The sequence below is a fragment of the Abramis brama genome, assembly GCF_963993115.1.
Source record: "Abramis brama genome assembly, chromosome: 5".
NCBI classification, from domain to species: domain Eukaryota; kingdom Metazoa; phylum Chordata; class Actinopteri; order Cypriniformes; family Leuciscidae; genus Abramis; species Abramis brama.
This window is the reverse complement of record NC_139967.1, coordinates 30,320,353-30,336,256: the sequence shown is the minus strand read 5'-3', so window position 1 is coordinate 30,336,256 and position 15,904 is coordinate 30,320,353. Positions and strand designations below refer to the sequence as shown.

General features: G+C 36.0%; 1 protein-coding gene across 7 annotated transcripts in view; it reads left to right on the top strand.

The window, feature by feature from the left end:
* mef2cb (myocyte enhancer factor 2cb) overlaps window positions 1-15,904 on the top strand; it is a 79,104-nt gene that overhangs the window by 39,408 nt on the left and 23,792 nt on the right. For all 7 annotated transcript variants that reach the window (XM_084114204.1, XM_084114206.1, XM_084114208.1 and 4 more), the window contains one exon: window positions 2,818-3,021. In XM_084114204.1, the coding sequence (XP_083970330.1) occupies window positions 2,818-3,021 (204 nt within the window). The remainder of the gene's footprint in view (window positions 1-2,817; window positions 3,022-15,904) is intronic.

Here is a 15,904-nt window from a genome sequence, read left to right as displayed (position 1 = left end):
TAGGAATTACGCATAGTGAAATCTAACGTAGCACGGCGTTCGTGACTCGACTAGTCGAGACTGTTTTCCAAGATGACGCCTGTCTGTAAACGTGTAATGTACTGTCTTTATAAAGTATCTTCTTATTAAACTGTCTGTACACTTACAAAGTTCTCAATGCTTCCGTTTGCATGTAGGGACCCTCATTATGCTACCGTGTTAGTGTGAGACTATTTTGAGCCTTGTTAGTGGTATTAACTAGCGATTTATTTTTACTTACTCTGTGCCCCATATACTAGTGTTATGAGCTAATCTGTTTTTAAAGATAAAACTCTATACATTCGATTTTCATGAAAACGCATCGCAGGGAACGATCGACTCGGTAACCATGTGTTAATTACCCCTAGGTTCATTTTTCACTGGATTTGTCCTTTAAGAATAAAATATTGAGTGCACCGCTCACTTAAAGAGGAATATATGTGACCATGCCACTTTAGAAAAAAAGACTATAGTGAAGGATAAGTGAAGTATCTTTAGTAAGTGTTGTTTTGTGACTGTGGGTGTTGATGTCACTAGCCACAGTTATGAGCTTGACCACAGTGATTATTTAAAGTCCTTATATCTCCATATCTGTGTATGTGTGATACTACTTCCTCTTTCAGAGAACTGCCCAGTGCACATTTTGGATGTGTGAATTAATTACTGACTCCGTTATTTGTTATTCAAATAATCCAAAATTCAAAGTCTGTTCATCAAACACATTGTTCAGCTTTTTCTTTTCTCCACCTGCTGTCATACTGGAGGATTTTTGGCTTATTCTTTTTGCATCTTGTCACACTTGCCAAATCTCCAGAAGCCTCAAGAAGAAACCTCTCAGAACTGCTAAGCCACAACGTGGAAGCTCAAAACTCTCGCTTTGGCTTTATCTTGCAGAAAGGGAGCTGTCAAAACATCAGTTGTGTTCTTTAAGTGGCTGTTCGACTTGTCAAAATGAACTTGTCAAAATGATACATAATCAATACATCATTACTTCGCTCATAAATTATTAGAAATATGATGATAGAAGATGACCAGCAGATTCACTACTCTATCTTTTTTTTTTAACTATAATCTCTGAAAGATGAGAGATCACTGTCAAATGAAATTGGTGAACTCAAGTTCAAGTACACACATTATAAAAACTGGTAACAGGTCATTATTCTCTTAAGGGGATATACACTGTAAAAAAAAATAATAATAATAATAAAATAAAATAAATATATATATATATATATATATATATATATATATATATATATATATCTGCAGAAGAAAGAAAGTCATACTGGAATGACATAAGGGTGAGTAAATTATTTTTTATTTGTGTGGGAACTATCCCTTTAAGAAGCGATTACTACCTTTTCTTGGCTAATTCAGTCATATTAAATCAAAATTAGGCTTGAACAAAACCAGTTAATTTAGATGTACATGAAGTACATGTGTAGGTTACCTGACAGTATACTGTTTGTTTTTTACAGTATACTGTTTCCTTTTCCATTTTTATAAAGCTACACACGTTTTTTTTAGACCATATTTTTTTTTAAATTTAAGCACAACCTTACTGAAACAAAAACTGAATCTAGTCTCTCATATAACTAGGGCTCATTCTTTATTTTTATTTTTTTCATTTAACACACCAGCTAAGCTAAATAGTTTCACCATGACAACGTCAGAAACAAATTAGCATCATCAAAGAAATACCTTATGCTAATACATGCTAATTTTCTTCCTTATCAAATTGCTTTGGTGATTATCACACGCACAATATATTTTGTAAAATTATGCATTTTTCTTCTGCAATAAATAATGCATAGATTTGCCCGCGATTCGCGAACATGTATCACATTAACAGGTGCATGGGGACATTTTGGTTACACTTATGAGGTGAAGAGTTTAGCGGTTAGGCCTCAAGGTTCCTCATCTGTGTTGTTCTTCTCAAGAGCTGGTCTGTACGTGTGTGGTTTCTCCAGCGCTGTATTTAAGTGCTCAAGAGACATAAAACCCATGAGGTCAGAGAGAGATGCTTCTTATTTTTAATGCTGCTAATTTAGATGAGAACATGCACTGAGAAGTCATTAACAGCCTCTCAAACACTCTGTGGCAGTGATGATCTTCGTGCGTGAGTGTGTGTGTGTGTGTGTGTGTGTGTGTGTGTGTCTGTCTGCGCATCTGCTGGAAAGGTGCACACAGATGCACACATGGAGAATTTGCTTCCCGTGCAATACAGGCAACCCCCCCCCCCCCCCCCCCCCCCCCCCTAATTTGCTTGAGGTGTATATGGTTAACCTTAATTATGGAATAAAATCCTAATTATACAGTTGAACTATTGTATTAGAGGGGCCAGGCACAGTTAGTGTTACTGTATTAATCTTAAATGAAAGGTCATTGCATGGTTTTGGAGCACACGTTATATTTCAATTATTAAGCTCTTTTCGTATGAATGTAAGAATAATAGGAAAAGTGAAATAAGTATTTTACTTAGGATTAAAGAATGGAATTTTTAAAAGATCTTCAGTTGATTTATGAGAGGAAGGAGCTATTACGCTACTGTCTATTTTTCCTGATAATTTGGAAGAGCACAAAGGAAAATAAAAGAAAGTAGACAGAAGGAAAGAAAACTAACATTGATTTTCCGAAGAAACGCTGTATTTAGGACATCTCGGGAGTCAAGAATATTTAAGAGTATATTCAACGCGCTGAGTAAACACACATAGAGTCATCCATCTCAGTTTTTATACGGCGTCAGTGAAGCCTATGACTTGTCTAACCTTGTTTCCCCTCTTCCGTCTCTCTCTCTAGGTGACATTTACGAAGAGAAAGTTTGGCCTGATGAAGAAAGCCTATGAGCTGAGCGTGTTGTGTGACTGTGAGATTGCCCTCATCATCTTCAACAGTACCAACAAGCTGTTCCAGTATGCCAGCACAGATATGGACAAAGTGTTGCTCAAATACACTGAGTACAATGAGCCACATGAGAGCAGGACCAACTCTGACATTGTGGAGGTGAGTTTCTCTAAACACACTTATCTGACATTCCCACACTGACAGCAGGTTATTATTATGGTTATTATAATTATTTATTTATTTGAATAATAATAATAATAATTAAAAAAAAAAACACTACTGTTCAAATGTTTGGGGACAGGGTCATCAAGTTTGTTTTTAAAATAAATCTCTGATGCTCACTAAGGCTGAAATTATTTGATCAAAGATACAGTAAAACAGTAATATTGTGACATGTTATTACGATTTAATAATCATTTTTGTAATTTAATAATTGAATATATTTTAAAATGTAATTTATTCCTGTGATGGCAAAGCTGAATTTTCTTAAAATTAAACAAATGTTTGTGGAAAAATATATAATAATGTTGAGTATGATCATGATGAAACCATGAGACGTCCATAGAAAGCATTTATTATTTAAATAGAAATCTTTTCGGACATTATAAATGTCTGTACTGTCAATTTTTATCAATTTAATGTATCCTTGCTGAATAAACGTATTAATTATTATTTAATTTTTTTTAAATCTCACTGACTCCAAACGTTTGAACGATAGTGTAACTTTTTCACTTGATGACTTTTTTTTACATAGTTAATGGACGTTAACTAATGTTCTGATAAATGTTATATACTTTAGTTGCTGTTTAAAATTAAACTTATGACAAAATGAGAAACAGAGTTTTATATTGGGGGTCCCTTAGGTTGAAAACTTGTATGAAAGTCTGGGTGGGGGTCTGTAAAGGTTGAAAACCCCTGCAATAGTGAGTGTGTATGCAGAAAGATGTACATAAATTAGTGTTTCGTTTGTGATATTTCAGTAGGCGAAATGTATCATTAACATGTGACTATGACTAGATTCCTTGTGCATAGTGCCGCTGCACCCTTATTTTCAGCTCAACCCTTGTCACGGTGAGACACTATAGACACAAACCCAACAACACGTTTTTACAGTCTAATTGACTAGAAAATAGACGAAAATATGAAAGTGCACTAAATACATCCAGTGTCATGCTGTATTTCATTGCACTCTGTTCTTTTTGAATGCCTGCTGCTTTGATGTCTGCATTTTCTCAATCAGCTTAATGCTCCTTAAGGCTCTCAGGTCTTAGAGACACATTTGTTGGTTCCTGCCTTTAACCTAACCTGAGGTCAGGCCATGCTAAGCGATTGGCGGCAAACATCCAAAAGCATGTTGCAGCGTGAGCTGGTTACGTAATCTGCTTTTCTGAGATGTCACAACACATCTTGACAAGAAAAGGTGACACACATGGGTTGACAAGGTGGTCCTCTGAAGGACTAAAGGGCTTTAAAAAGGTGTCCTCTTGCAATGCCAACACGCAAACAGGTCCACATCCCCAAACGGTTCTTAATTTCACTAGATCTATCGGTGAGTTTGTGAAGTGAGTTGTTCTCAATCTTAGTGCAATCCAATTGCTTTGCACTTAGAGTCAGAAAAAAACATGTTTTTCTGTCTACTTCCTTTTTTATCCACTCACTCTGTGCTCAATCTTCATTTCAGCTGTGCGTACACTGGCTCAATAAGATCTTTTTTTGGTTTATTTACATATTCAGCAATAATATTTCCATATGCATATATCTTATAAAGCCAGCGTGACATCTTTTTTCTAATTTATATATTTTTAATTTGTTTTTATGCGCTAGAAAATTATCATCTCAAATGCAAAGATGAGTTTTTGGAAGTTCATCTGTCATAAAGTGTGAAACATGCCCTGTGTTTTTGTCCCTTATACAAACTCAGACCTTGAAGCAGATTTAAAGGGCAAAAAAGAAAGTGCTTGTTATACCTATAGTGCATCAAGGCACAATTATAAAAATGCACTCCAAGCATTAGCAGCTGCGCATTGCACTTGAGAAAAGACTCAAGTAAATACTAGATTTTCTGTGATTTATTCTTAGAATATTTATCATTCCAATTCATATTGGAATTCTCAGAAACTCTCATTAGTGATTGAACAGTCATATACTTTTTAGTGTGTATTACAGTCCACACTCCATGGCAAGTGGTTTAGAAATTGAAGGAAAAAATTAATAAAGATCCAAGATCCAATTTACGCTGAAATGGTTGTATGCCATTCAATTTTTCAGGGGAGAGTGGAATGGAATGTAAAGTAAGATTCAGGGCCCAGCAAAAAAGAATAAAGATGTATACTTTACTTGACAAAATTTTAAGTGGATTAAAAAAAAATCATGTACTTTACAATAAACAGGAATAACAATATATATATATATATTTTTTTAGCATACTGTATATCATACATATTATAATTTAAAAATAAGTATGGACAATACACCGCTGTTTAACACTATGCCAGCTATAAAATTCTAAAGGCAGTGAATGAAATGTTTGCAAAAATTACAGTGCATTACAATTCAAACACTACTTCATGCTTTCAAGACTATCACGAGTCATTCTCACAATTTTAACAAAAACTCTTTTAGTTTAGTTTAGTCTTGTAGACCTGAAATTGTCTTTATTATTGAGTTCTGAGATTGTAAAATGTACTTGTTATGCTTCATTTTTTGAAACCTTGTAGAACAACTGCAAAGTGCTGCACTCTGCTTAAAGGGATGGTTCACCCAAAAATGAAAATCCTGTCATCGTTTACTCACCCTCATGTTGTTCCAAACCTGTATGAGTTTCGTTCTTCTGTTTAACGTAAAATAAGATAATTTAAAGAATGTTGGTAACCAGACAGTTGACGGTAGCCATTGACTTTCATAGTATTTTTGTCTTACTAACGGCTACTGTCAACTGAGGGTGAGTAAGTGATGACAACATTTTCATTTTGGGCTGAACTATCCCTTTAAAAAGCAGGTCCTGAGTATCACAGTTTTCTTTGCCATGTGAAGACAGAAATATTAAGCACACTAAAGAATCAGCACACTCAAACATTGAAGTAGAAAGGAAATAAAAAAGAGCATAGCGAGTCAAACTGCTCCCATCACCAAGCAACAGCTATAGTGGAGTTTCTTTCCAATTTGCCAGATTTCGTGTTTGAGAAATCGATTTTGAAGGTGGCTAAAATGCCGCCCTAACTGGATTTGTCGACGCTGAAGCGTTGAGCTCCTGCAGGGCCCTGTTTTTCTGCTGCTAGGTTACATCACGGCCAGGGGATGTGGGCGGTAGGAGGTAAAGAGGAACAAAGCAGACTTCCTGTTGTGATGGCAGGATGGGGACGAGGCCTTGGGGTGGGCCGGAGGGGGAACTCGGCATAGGGGTGTCAGTGCCATAGTTCAGCTTTGAGCTGTAGAGTGTGTGAGAGTTTGCGTGTGTGATACACGTATCGGCTTTGGACGGTCTCAAACGTGTGTATATAGATTTAGCATTGTTTAAACGGGCGAAAAACACACACACTCATATAAAACACACAAATCCGAGCAATCTTTCCTGTCTTTGCCTGGAGTGCCTGTGGGGTGCAGTGGGAGGATAAGGAGAGGCAGGGGAGCCGGGCGCAGCGTGTGGGCGTCTTGAAGAGCAGCCCGCTACATTAGCAATAAAGCTCCATGTAATTAGCATGTCTTTGGTTGATAATTAGCGTTGTTGGGAGAGAGGCAGTGAGAGGCTTGCCCAGCCTCTTTAGCTCTATTTATGAGAGGCTAGAGGCTCTTCTACCCTACTCTACTATCCCTGGCTCTTTCTTTCCGCTTATGTCTTCCGTTTTCATCCCATTTTTATCTCTGTTTTCGTAGGTCAGGCCATTATTTCTTTCAGACGAAATGTACGCGGACGTGCCTTTCTCAATCTGGCATTGGCGTAATTAATAACATAAACATGAGAATAGAGACATGAAAAAATATATCATTTGCAAGAGAGGAAAATGTTCTCAGATAGATTTTAACAATGTTTGTCAAAAGGATCTGATTTAATTTATTATATCACAAGACAGAATGGTAATGGGTTTATCATACACGTCAACCTTGTTAAATGAAAGTTTATTGTAATGTAATAGAACATAGTTTTCGATTCATACTGCTTCATGCCTCAGTCGAAGCACTTTTCCTACCGTGTTTAGCTTTCACACAAAAACTCATTAAAAGTCTCCTACGTCTTAACATCTGAGGCTAGACGAAAGGTGGGAAGGTCCAGATAATTACACCTTAAGTCGTGAAGAAAGAACAAATTACGAGTTATTGTGTAAGGTCAAATTATCTAGTTTTAGATTAGCAGGGGGGGAAAACAACAAAAAAAACAATGCAGCATTTATTTGGCAGGTGATTAAAAACTTGGGCAAGGATTTCCCATAATGCACTGTGCCAGGAAAAGTTTTCCCAGCATAGAGAATTGAACTCGCAACCTTCAGATTACCAGTCTGACGGCTGCCCCCAAATAAGACGTCCTACACGGGACTCAAACCCACAATCTTTGGATCAGAGTGCCTGTCGCGCATCTCGTTGCGCCACTGTACAGACATTATTACAACACTATTCTTGCCTATTTTATTGGAAAATCTTATTCAAGGCAAAATTATATTTAGCGTCCCATTCATTGACAACCATATAAACATCTAGATAGTCAGCTTGATGATGATTCTGGAATTCCGGTCAAATACAAGCTATTTTCGCTGTGTATAAAACATACAATATGCTTCAAATGATTATTCATGTAAATATGCATAACTTTAATGAAAAGACAAGGCGATGTCGCTGTTGTGGAAGAAATTAATAAAGAATATCAGTCACAGCAGCAATCGTTTTTAAAGTTTATGGCACGTCCAACTCAGGAACTTGGTTATCAAAATTATTCCTGAGCTTCCAAGTGCTAAATATGAATTTTTAAGTAGGAAACTCATATTTGCGATAATTCCGAGCACGTGAAGGTGGCATTACCGCTGGTTTTGATTTTTGTGCAACCGATGACAGATCAGTTGTATTGATTCTCACCAAACTTTTTACTTTATTGGCCATTGCATGAAATCAGTAAATGAATGAATAATGTAAAATATATCAATATGAAAAAAGTAAAACATTATGTAAATACTGTTTAAATGTAACATTTATATTACACTTCTATTAAAAATTATATAAAATTATGAATAATGTAAAATTATAATTAAAAAATATATATATATAATATATAATTAATATATATAGTTTTAAACAACATTGTATTATAAGAAATATTATATCAAATTAGTCAATTATTGAATGATTATATTTATATATATATATAATGTGAAGAAAACAAAAATAATATATAATTTCATTATACAAAATAATATATAACATTTTTATTACTTAGAAGCTCCAGCTAAATTACTAATTAATAAGCATTATTCTATTTTCTTTATTATGATTAATTCAGAACAGTTTTAACAGTATTAAAAACGAGCGAGATTAACATGAAAGGAAGCTAGTTGTGGCTGCATGCCTTACTCATGTCAACACTCACGTCATCACATAGAGCGGTCGTGCGAACATTTCACAAACACTTGAGAGAGAGTTTGCCAAGCCCATCCCATCGTAGATTAGCTTTATCTGAACATCAACCTTTTAATCTTCTCTCTTCTCTCACCTCTACAAGTTCTAAATGAATCGGCAACAGAAAGGAGCGCGTTTAGCTGCAAGCGGCGGGAGACAAACTGAGAGAGAGAACGACAAGGAGGGAGGCTGGTGATTATTTCCAAAGGTCACACTGTTAATGACTACCTGCTTGGTTAATGAGATTCCACAAAGCTCCCTCACGATGTTTCACCCTCATATGTGTTGCTGTGTGCTGAGATGTGTAAGAAGGGTTGCAGGCGGCAGGCTTCTCTCAACTTACATCTGTTTAAAGTAGAAGGAGAAAAATGAAGATAAACACAGGTTCATTAAATGTCTTGGAGAATGCTTAATGTGGATAAGGTACACTAATTAACTGAATTTCATTTTCATTTATTTTCAAAGTGGCAGTAAAGAGTTAATTAAAATATATTTTCCTCGTAAGGACTTAGCACATTAGCAGGCTCCTCTGGTAGAACATTCCCTCAGTTGTCTTTTGAAAAGACTTTCTTTCTTACTAGTTTGAGTAATCAGAGATCAGAGAGAACATTAGCCTACAGCGGTTTTCTCTCAGTGCCGAGACTCAATGGCCATCTATTTAACTTACAAAGGCCCGCTATGACATAACACACTCACATAACTGTGTCCTCTTACAGACAAACATACATCTGATTGAGGGAAATATTTGTGTACCACCATAATCTACCACAACGCACACGCATACTATTGATGGCTCACGCAAAGAGTCAATAAGTTTATGCTAATTTAACCGAGTGATGTTCAAGCTCAGTGTTTTTGCCAGAATTTTTGATTAAACTCAGAAGAGGCTTTGTCTAGTTAAGCAAATAAACCTTGTGACATAGACAAGTCAACAGAGGAGAAGTGTAGATGAACAATGAGCATCACAAACAGGATGTAAAGTCTAGTATAAAGGGAGCCGTTATTATTCTTAGAGTATGTGATACACTTGATTGCATGAACAGTTATAATACACCTTACAATTGGTTGTGTGTAAGGCATCTATTATGAGCCTAATTTGCATAGAAAGGCGTGGTTTTCCAATGACGTAATTCAAATATTAAGTGAAGCACTACTTCAGTGCACTTCTTCTTGTTAAACTAGATTGTTGTCGGTTAACCTTTAAATCCATGAATGTTAATTATTATTAAATATCCAGCTGCGAATTATTATTAAAAATCTGATTGCGTTCAGTTCTTGCTCTGCAGTAAATCGCTGAGCCATTTCAAGCTTTGCTGATGATACTTCCTATTCTTTTGTTTTCTGCCTGCGGTAACTATGAGTGAAACGTCACTTCCTCGTTGTGTATCAGACACTGCACTTATTCAGTTATCAAAGATTTAATTATCGTTGTGCGAAAAAAAAAAAAATACATACACTGTTACACACCTCGGGTCTTTGGCGACCCTATATAATTTTTTACCAAAAATGAATGGGAAAACATTATTTTATAATTTTATTATTTTTTTCTTAACATATTGTTTATAATTAATTGATTGAGGAATACTAAGAAGGTTGATGTCCAACTTTAAAAAATGAACGAGGAAGAGGGTACAGTGAATGACGTCCTGGGTCACTTAAGGCCCGAGGTATGCGTTTAAGGGTTAAAGAATAAGAGATAGGACTGAGATATTGCAAAAGTGCATGTGCAACTTTTTCTGTATCAATTATATAGTATAATGCATTATACTACTTCATGCTTTATAGAAATAAGTAAATATTGTAATACATTTATAATGTTACAAAATATTTCTATTTCAAATAAATGCTGTTCTTTTGAACTGTTTATTCATCAAATAATCTTGAAAAAAATATCACGGTTTCCACAATAATATTAAGCATCACAACTGTTTTCAACATTGATACCAATAAGAAATGTTCCTTGAGCAGCAAATCAGCATATTATAATAATTTCTGAAGGATCATGTGACACTGAAGACTGACAATTCTGCTTTGCCATCACAGGAATAAATTACATTTTTAAACAAATTAAAAAATATATAGTAATATTACACTAAATGATTTGACTTCCTGTGTGAGATTTGGAAGTCTTTGCATAATAACAAACCAGAATATATTTTCTACGATTCCTTAAGAAGATGAAAAATAACTGTAAAATGTGACATGCGTGTGAGACGTCTGCCCAGCCTTCAAAGCAGATCTCATCGCTCATTCAGTGTGAAGCAGCACCGGTCCAGAGCATGTTGACCCCACAGCCTTAGAACAACTTGTTGAACTTCTGCCACATGGCAGCTGGATGTTGACGAGAAAAGGATTTGTTCTGCCTCTTTTTCTCTCTTTTACTCCGTCTAAATCTCTTGTGTTTTCCTCTACACTTCCCTCTGATTGGAAACAGCTGCAAAGCGTCTACAGCAACACTTTTAAAATGAGTGTATTTCAGAAGTGTCCAAATTAGGAGCCCCCTCCCTTTCCCCCTTCCTCCCTCAGTTTGTGTGTGTGTGTGTGTGATGTGGTTCTGTGTGTGTGCTTGCATGAGTTTTTTTTAGCATCCTTCCCCTAATAAATGTCTCAAAAAATGGTAGTGGTCTAAAAATAGTGTACTGTGTTGCTAAATTTAGCACTTGGCTTATTGCGCTGGCAAAGCAAATGGAGAAGAATAGGCGTGGAGAGGCAGGGTGAGTAAGCAAGACTCTATTCATTCAACAGCTTGTGTGGAGGACTCTAGTGAACCGCTGCCCTTGGACTGCGTTCCTCCCCTCCACCGCCAGACCTGGGGGTGCCACTAAACATTTGATCCAGGGGATAAAAGCTGTTATTATTTATTTATTTATAAAGACTCGAAAGGGTTTTTATGGCTAGTTTAACGGATCTGAATGGCTTCTCCAGTGATTCAGTGTCACAGAATAGTGCATGCACACAATATATAGATATTTACAGAAACGGCTGTGTTTGTAGATTAAAGTTTTTATGAATTTATATGAACAATTTTAGGTTATAAGATTATAACTAAAAGAGAATAAGAATGTTTAAGTAAAATGGCCCGTTCACACCAAGAACAATAACCATAACTATAGCATTATCTATGAAGTTTTAAAAATCTTTCCAATTCTATAATTATAGGTAAGTCCTCACCACAACTATAATGATAACAACATAGAGTTTCGATATCATTGGAATCACATTCAGAACATTTTTTTTCCAGCTAATGAACAATAAAAACATTGGACACAGCCAATTGGATTCCATCCTGCTATAAAGATCTTAAAGTGTCAGACGATATAATTGCTACGTGCGCTTATAATAAACAGAACATTATTTTGTGTTGGTGTGGACTACTAATACTCAACTAATACTCTAATAAGAGTCAGTTGACATGTAGGTGCAGCTTTACTTATAGTCATCAGAATGTCTTAAGGAGATCGTCAAAATAAAGTGTTACCTAGTTATCTTTATAGTTATCATTCTGGGTGTGAGTATGTTATGTTCCCTAACTGTTAATTTTCAATATTTCACCATGTTTTTCATTAGTTTATTTTTTTAATGGTACTGCATATTGACAAATGCATTTTCAAAAGTACACATATTTCATGTAGATTTAGTTCATATGTCATATAAAATTGAATAAACCTGCATGTATAATACAATTTTTTTTTACAAATTCTTATGGTGGAATATAATGTCACTGCAATGACACCCAGTTTCAAGTAAAACAAATTAATTATACATAAGATGAAAGATCGGCTCTGTTTATCAGCGTGAAACTCATAGACTGACCTTAAATCAGCACAGCACATGACATCAGCATTAAGATACAAGAAACAAGGCTGTCCTGTCTGGCTGTCCCTCTGTCAGTGGAAAATGAGCAGTCTATTTCTGTATATGGGTGTAGATGGCAGTGTTCCCTCACACAGGGCCCGAAGGGTGTGGAAACACAAGGTCATGCCAGAGAGGTCAGGTGCCTGAGCATTGTTCCTCAAAAACCCTCTGCCCCTTCCTGTAATGCAGCTGCATGATAAGAACCCCTACAGACAAAGGCTGATAACTGATGTGGTGTGTGTGTGTGTGTGTGTGTGTGTGTGTGTGTGTGTGTGTGTGTGTGTGTGTGTGTGTGTGTGTGTGTGTGTGTGTGTGTGCGCGTGCGTGCGTGTGCAAGTGTGATTGTAGCTCATTGAATCCAAAAAAAGAATCACAGCCCTTTTAATGTGTGTGCATGTGATAGGTGTCCTTCTGTCTCTCTAGAAATAAAATAAGACATAAAGACATAACCAGTGTGTTTCAAATGGAAAGATGGCCATGGTATAAGCACCCCTTTATTTAGCTAGACTGAGTGTCATTGTGTGCATGTATGGGATGCTCCATTAGGTCATATGAATGACTTGTTTGTCTGTAATAGCCATGGAGAGAGCATATGAGATGATACGCTTTACGGTCATATACCAGAATCTGAAAAACATGGCACAAATGTTCAACAAAGTATCACATTATTGTAGAGGTAGTAAATAAAGACACAAGCATATTTAGTACAGTGGTTTATCATTGTTAACAGTAACAGCTGTACTCTTGAAAATAGCTAGATAGCTATTGTCTTTCTATCTACTACTTCACTTAATGCCTGTGTATTGGGAATAGCTTTCATTTTAGAAATGTCTAACTATAGAACATTTTAAGTGGATTTGAATTTGCCCTATGTTCATCCATTCCAGGATGTAATTAGATGCTCAAGGTATGATATTACTTATCCATTACCTACTGTAATCATGAGAAATCAAATTTTCCTTGATCGGTTGAGGTAAAAGAGTTCATTGTGTCAAGAAAACATACTGTAACTTTTAGAACGGAAAACTTCTCAATGAAAAAAAAAAGATGGCTTGTTCGTTCATTCAAATATCTGACGTCCAACCAATGAATATATCCGAACTCATATAAGAAAAATTTGAATGGTAGTGTATATATATATTATATGTTAAAAGATGTTTTTACATTTTATTTAAATAACTCTCTTATGCTCACCAAGGCTGAATTTATTTGATTAAAAATATACTAAAAACAGCAATATTGCGAAATAATATTACCATTTAAAATAACTGCTTTCCATATTAATATACAGTGTATGTCAAAATGTAATTTATTCCTGTGATGACAAAGCTGAATTTTCAGCATCATTATAGTCTTCAGTGTCTCATGATCCTTCAGAAATCATTCTAATATTCTCATTTGCTGCTCAAATAACATTTCGTATTATCATCCATGTTGAAAACAGCTGTGCTGCTTAATATTTTTGCAAAAATCTTCTTTTTTTTTTCTTTTTTTTTTTGAAAAATATGATGTTCAAAAGAACGGCATTTATTTGAAATAGAATTTTTTTGTACGATTATAAATGCCACTTTTAATCAATTTTATCCACCCCTTAACAATACAAAAAAAATAAAAACATTTGAATGGTAGTAGTAGTAAAAATCAAAATATTTCGGTAACCTCATGGGGACAAAAAAAAAAAAATGATATGATATGATCTCTGTTACCAATATCCATATTAACCATAAAATGGCAGGCCTAGTTTGTCTCTTTGATGTGTGATTATAGTGTAGAGGGGGAAGGGCTCAAAGCAAGAAAATGACTGTAAAGTAGCTGTTTTTAGGAGTTAAGAGGTGCCCACTTCCAAAGGCATGATGGGTTAGTTCAAAGAGGATGGTCTTCTGTGATGCACCACCTCACACTACCATCTTACTGTACACATGCACACAGAGACACAGGCACATATGGAGGCCACATCCTTTGTCATCTGCATTCATGTCTCGCTACACTGTCGTAGCATGTTCAAACCACACTTAATTAAACGGTGGCTTCCCTGCTTTCTCTACAGCCATATGCTTCCAATAAGGTCAAGACAGACTGGCTCTCTTCCTAAAGTTCTGCGCTCTCGTGTTCAACGGGAGCAGGATACTCTGCGGTCCCCCCTCAAAAGTACCATATCAAATCACAGAGTTTTTAGTGAGGCCATCTGCAGAGCGCTTTTGGATCGAGTGCGTTTCTGTCACTGAGCTTTCTCTGACCTCCATCCACTCTGTTGAAGCAATGACTGTACGCAATAATTAACTCCAACTTACTCGCAGCACACACATGGTGGAGGCGTGACTGTTGAGGTGCATGATGTCATCTCTGTCGGCCTAATGGGACCACCTTGGAGTTAGCGGCTTTATAGTGGATTTGTATAAGAGAGAAAGAAGTGGAAAAAACACGAGTACATGTGCTGAGCAAGGAGAGTCACTGAGCTGCCAAAATAGAGCCCTGTGTGAAATTATGTCTTTTTTTGTAAACCGCTAACGTGAGCTAATGAAAATGAATGTAACTGTTCTGCTAGGACCTCAAAGTAACAGTGCAAACTTTGATTATCAGTGTTGATTATTCAAGTTATTTGAATCTTTATGACAGGGACACAGAAATGTGATAACTAATTATTTTGCTCAACAGTAATAATCATGATTATTAGTCAGGATTGTTGTCATTTGAGAAATTTCTGTTTACATTTCATCAAAATTATTACACTTCCACAGAACGACAAATCCAGAGAATGTCAACTCAAACTCTTCTAGTTTCCTGATTTAACAGTTATGAAAACTGGTAAAACTTTAAGAAGCTTCAGTCAAAAGTTATGTTTTCTTATAAAACAACAAAAAGTCCTTGTATTGTAACACGAGGAAGTGCATTTATTCAGCAACGACAATCATACATAATATAGTCGAGATTCATGTTTGGTCACAGATTTACTGGCAGCAAACAGCACAAGCGGCCTTGTGAAGGAGCACAGACCGGCTCTATTACAATTTTATTTGAGCAGAATATCCCAATTGAGTTCGCTAAACTCCAACAGACATGTTTGACTGTGTTTTCAGAGAGAGTATGTGTGCATGGTCACCAGGTTGTGTATTAGTAAAACACTGGGCAGAAACTGTATCCAGTTTGAGAGCAAAGTTTAAGAGAAAATATCTGATTGGGGAATTTAAACTGTCGACATCTTGCAACCCCATACATAAAAGCCAATGCAAGATAAATTCTAAACGAAAAAGAAAAAGAAAAACCGTTTTAAGGATAAATAACCATGGACCAATATCATAGACCATTATGTTTAATTAATCGAGGGAAGCAGATATCGTGATCATCATTAAAATACGATTAATCATCCATATTTTGTTGTCAGATCATATAAATTAAGCTTGTCTGTCATATCTCCATGGTCCCCAGCAGAATATTGAATGAGGGACTTTCTCCAGACCTGCCTGCAAACCTGTCATCTCCATTCCACAACAGAAACCCTCTTAAAAATAAACCATGTGGTCTGTCTGGGTCAGAATCCCTCATCAATCTGGCCTGGTTTTAACTAGATGTCTAAATGAGCACTGGA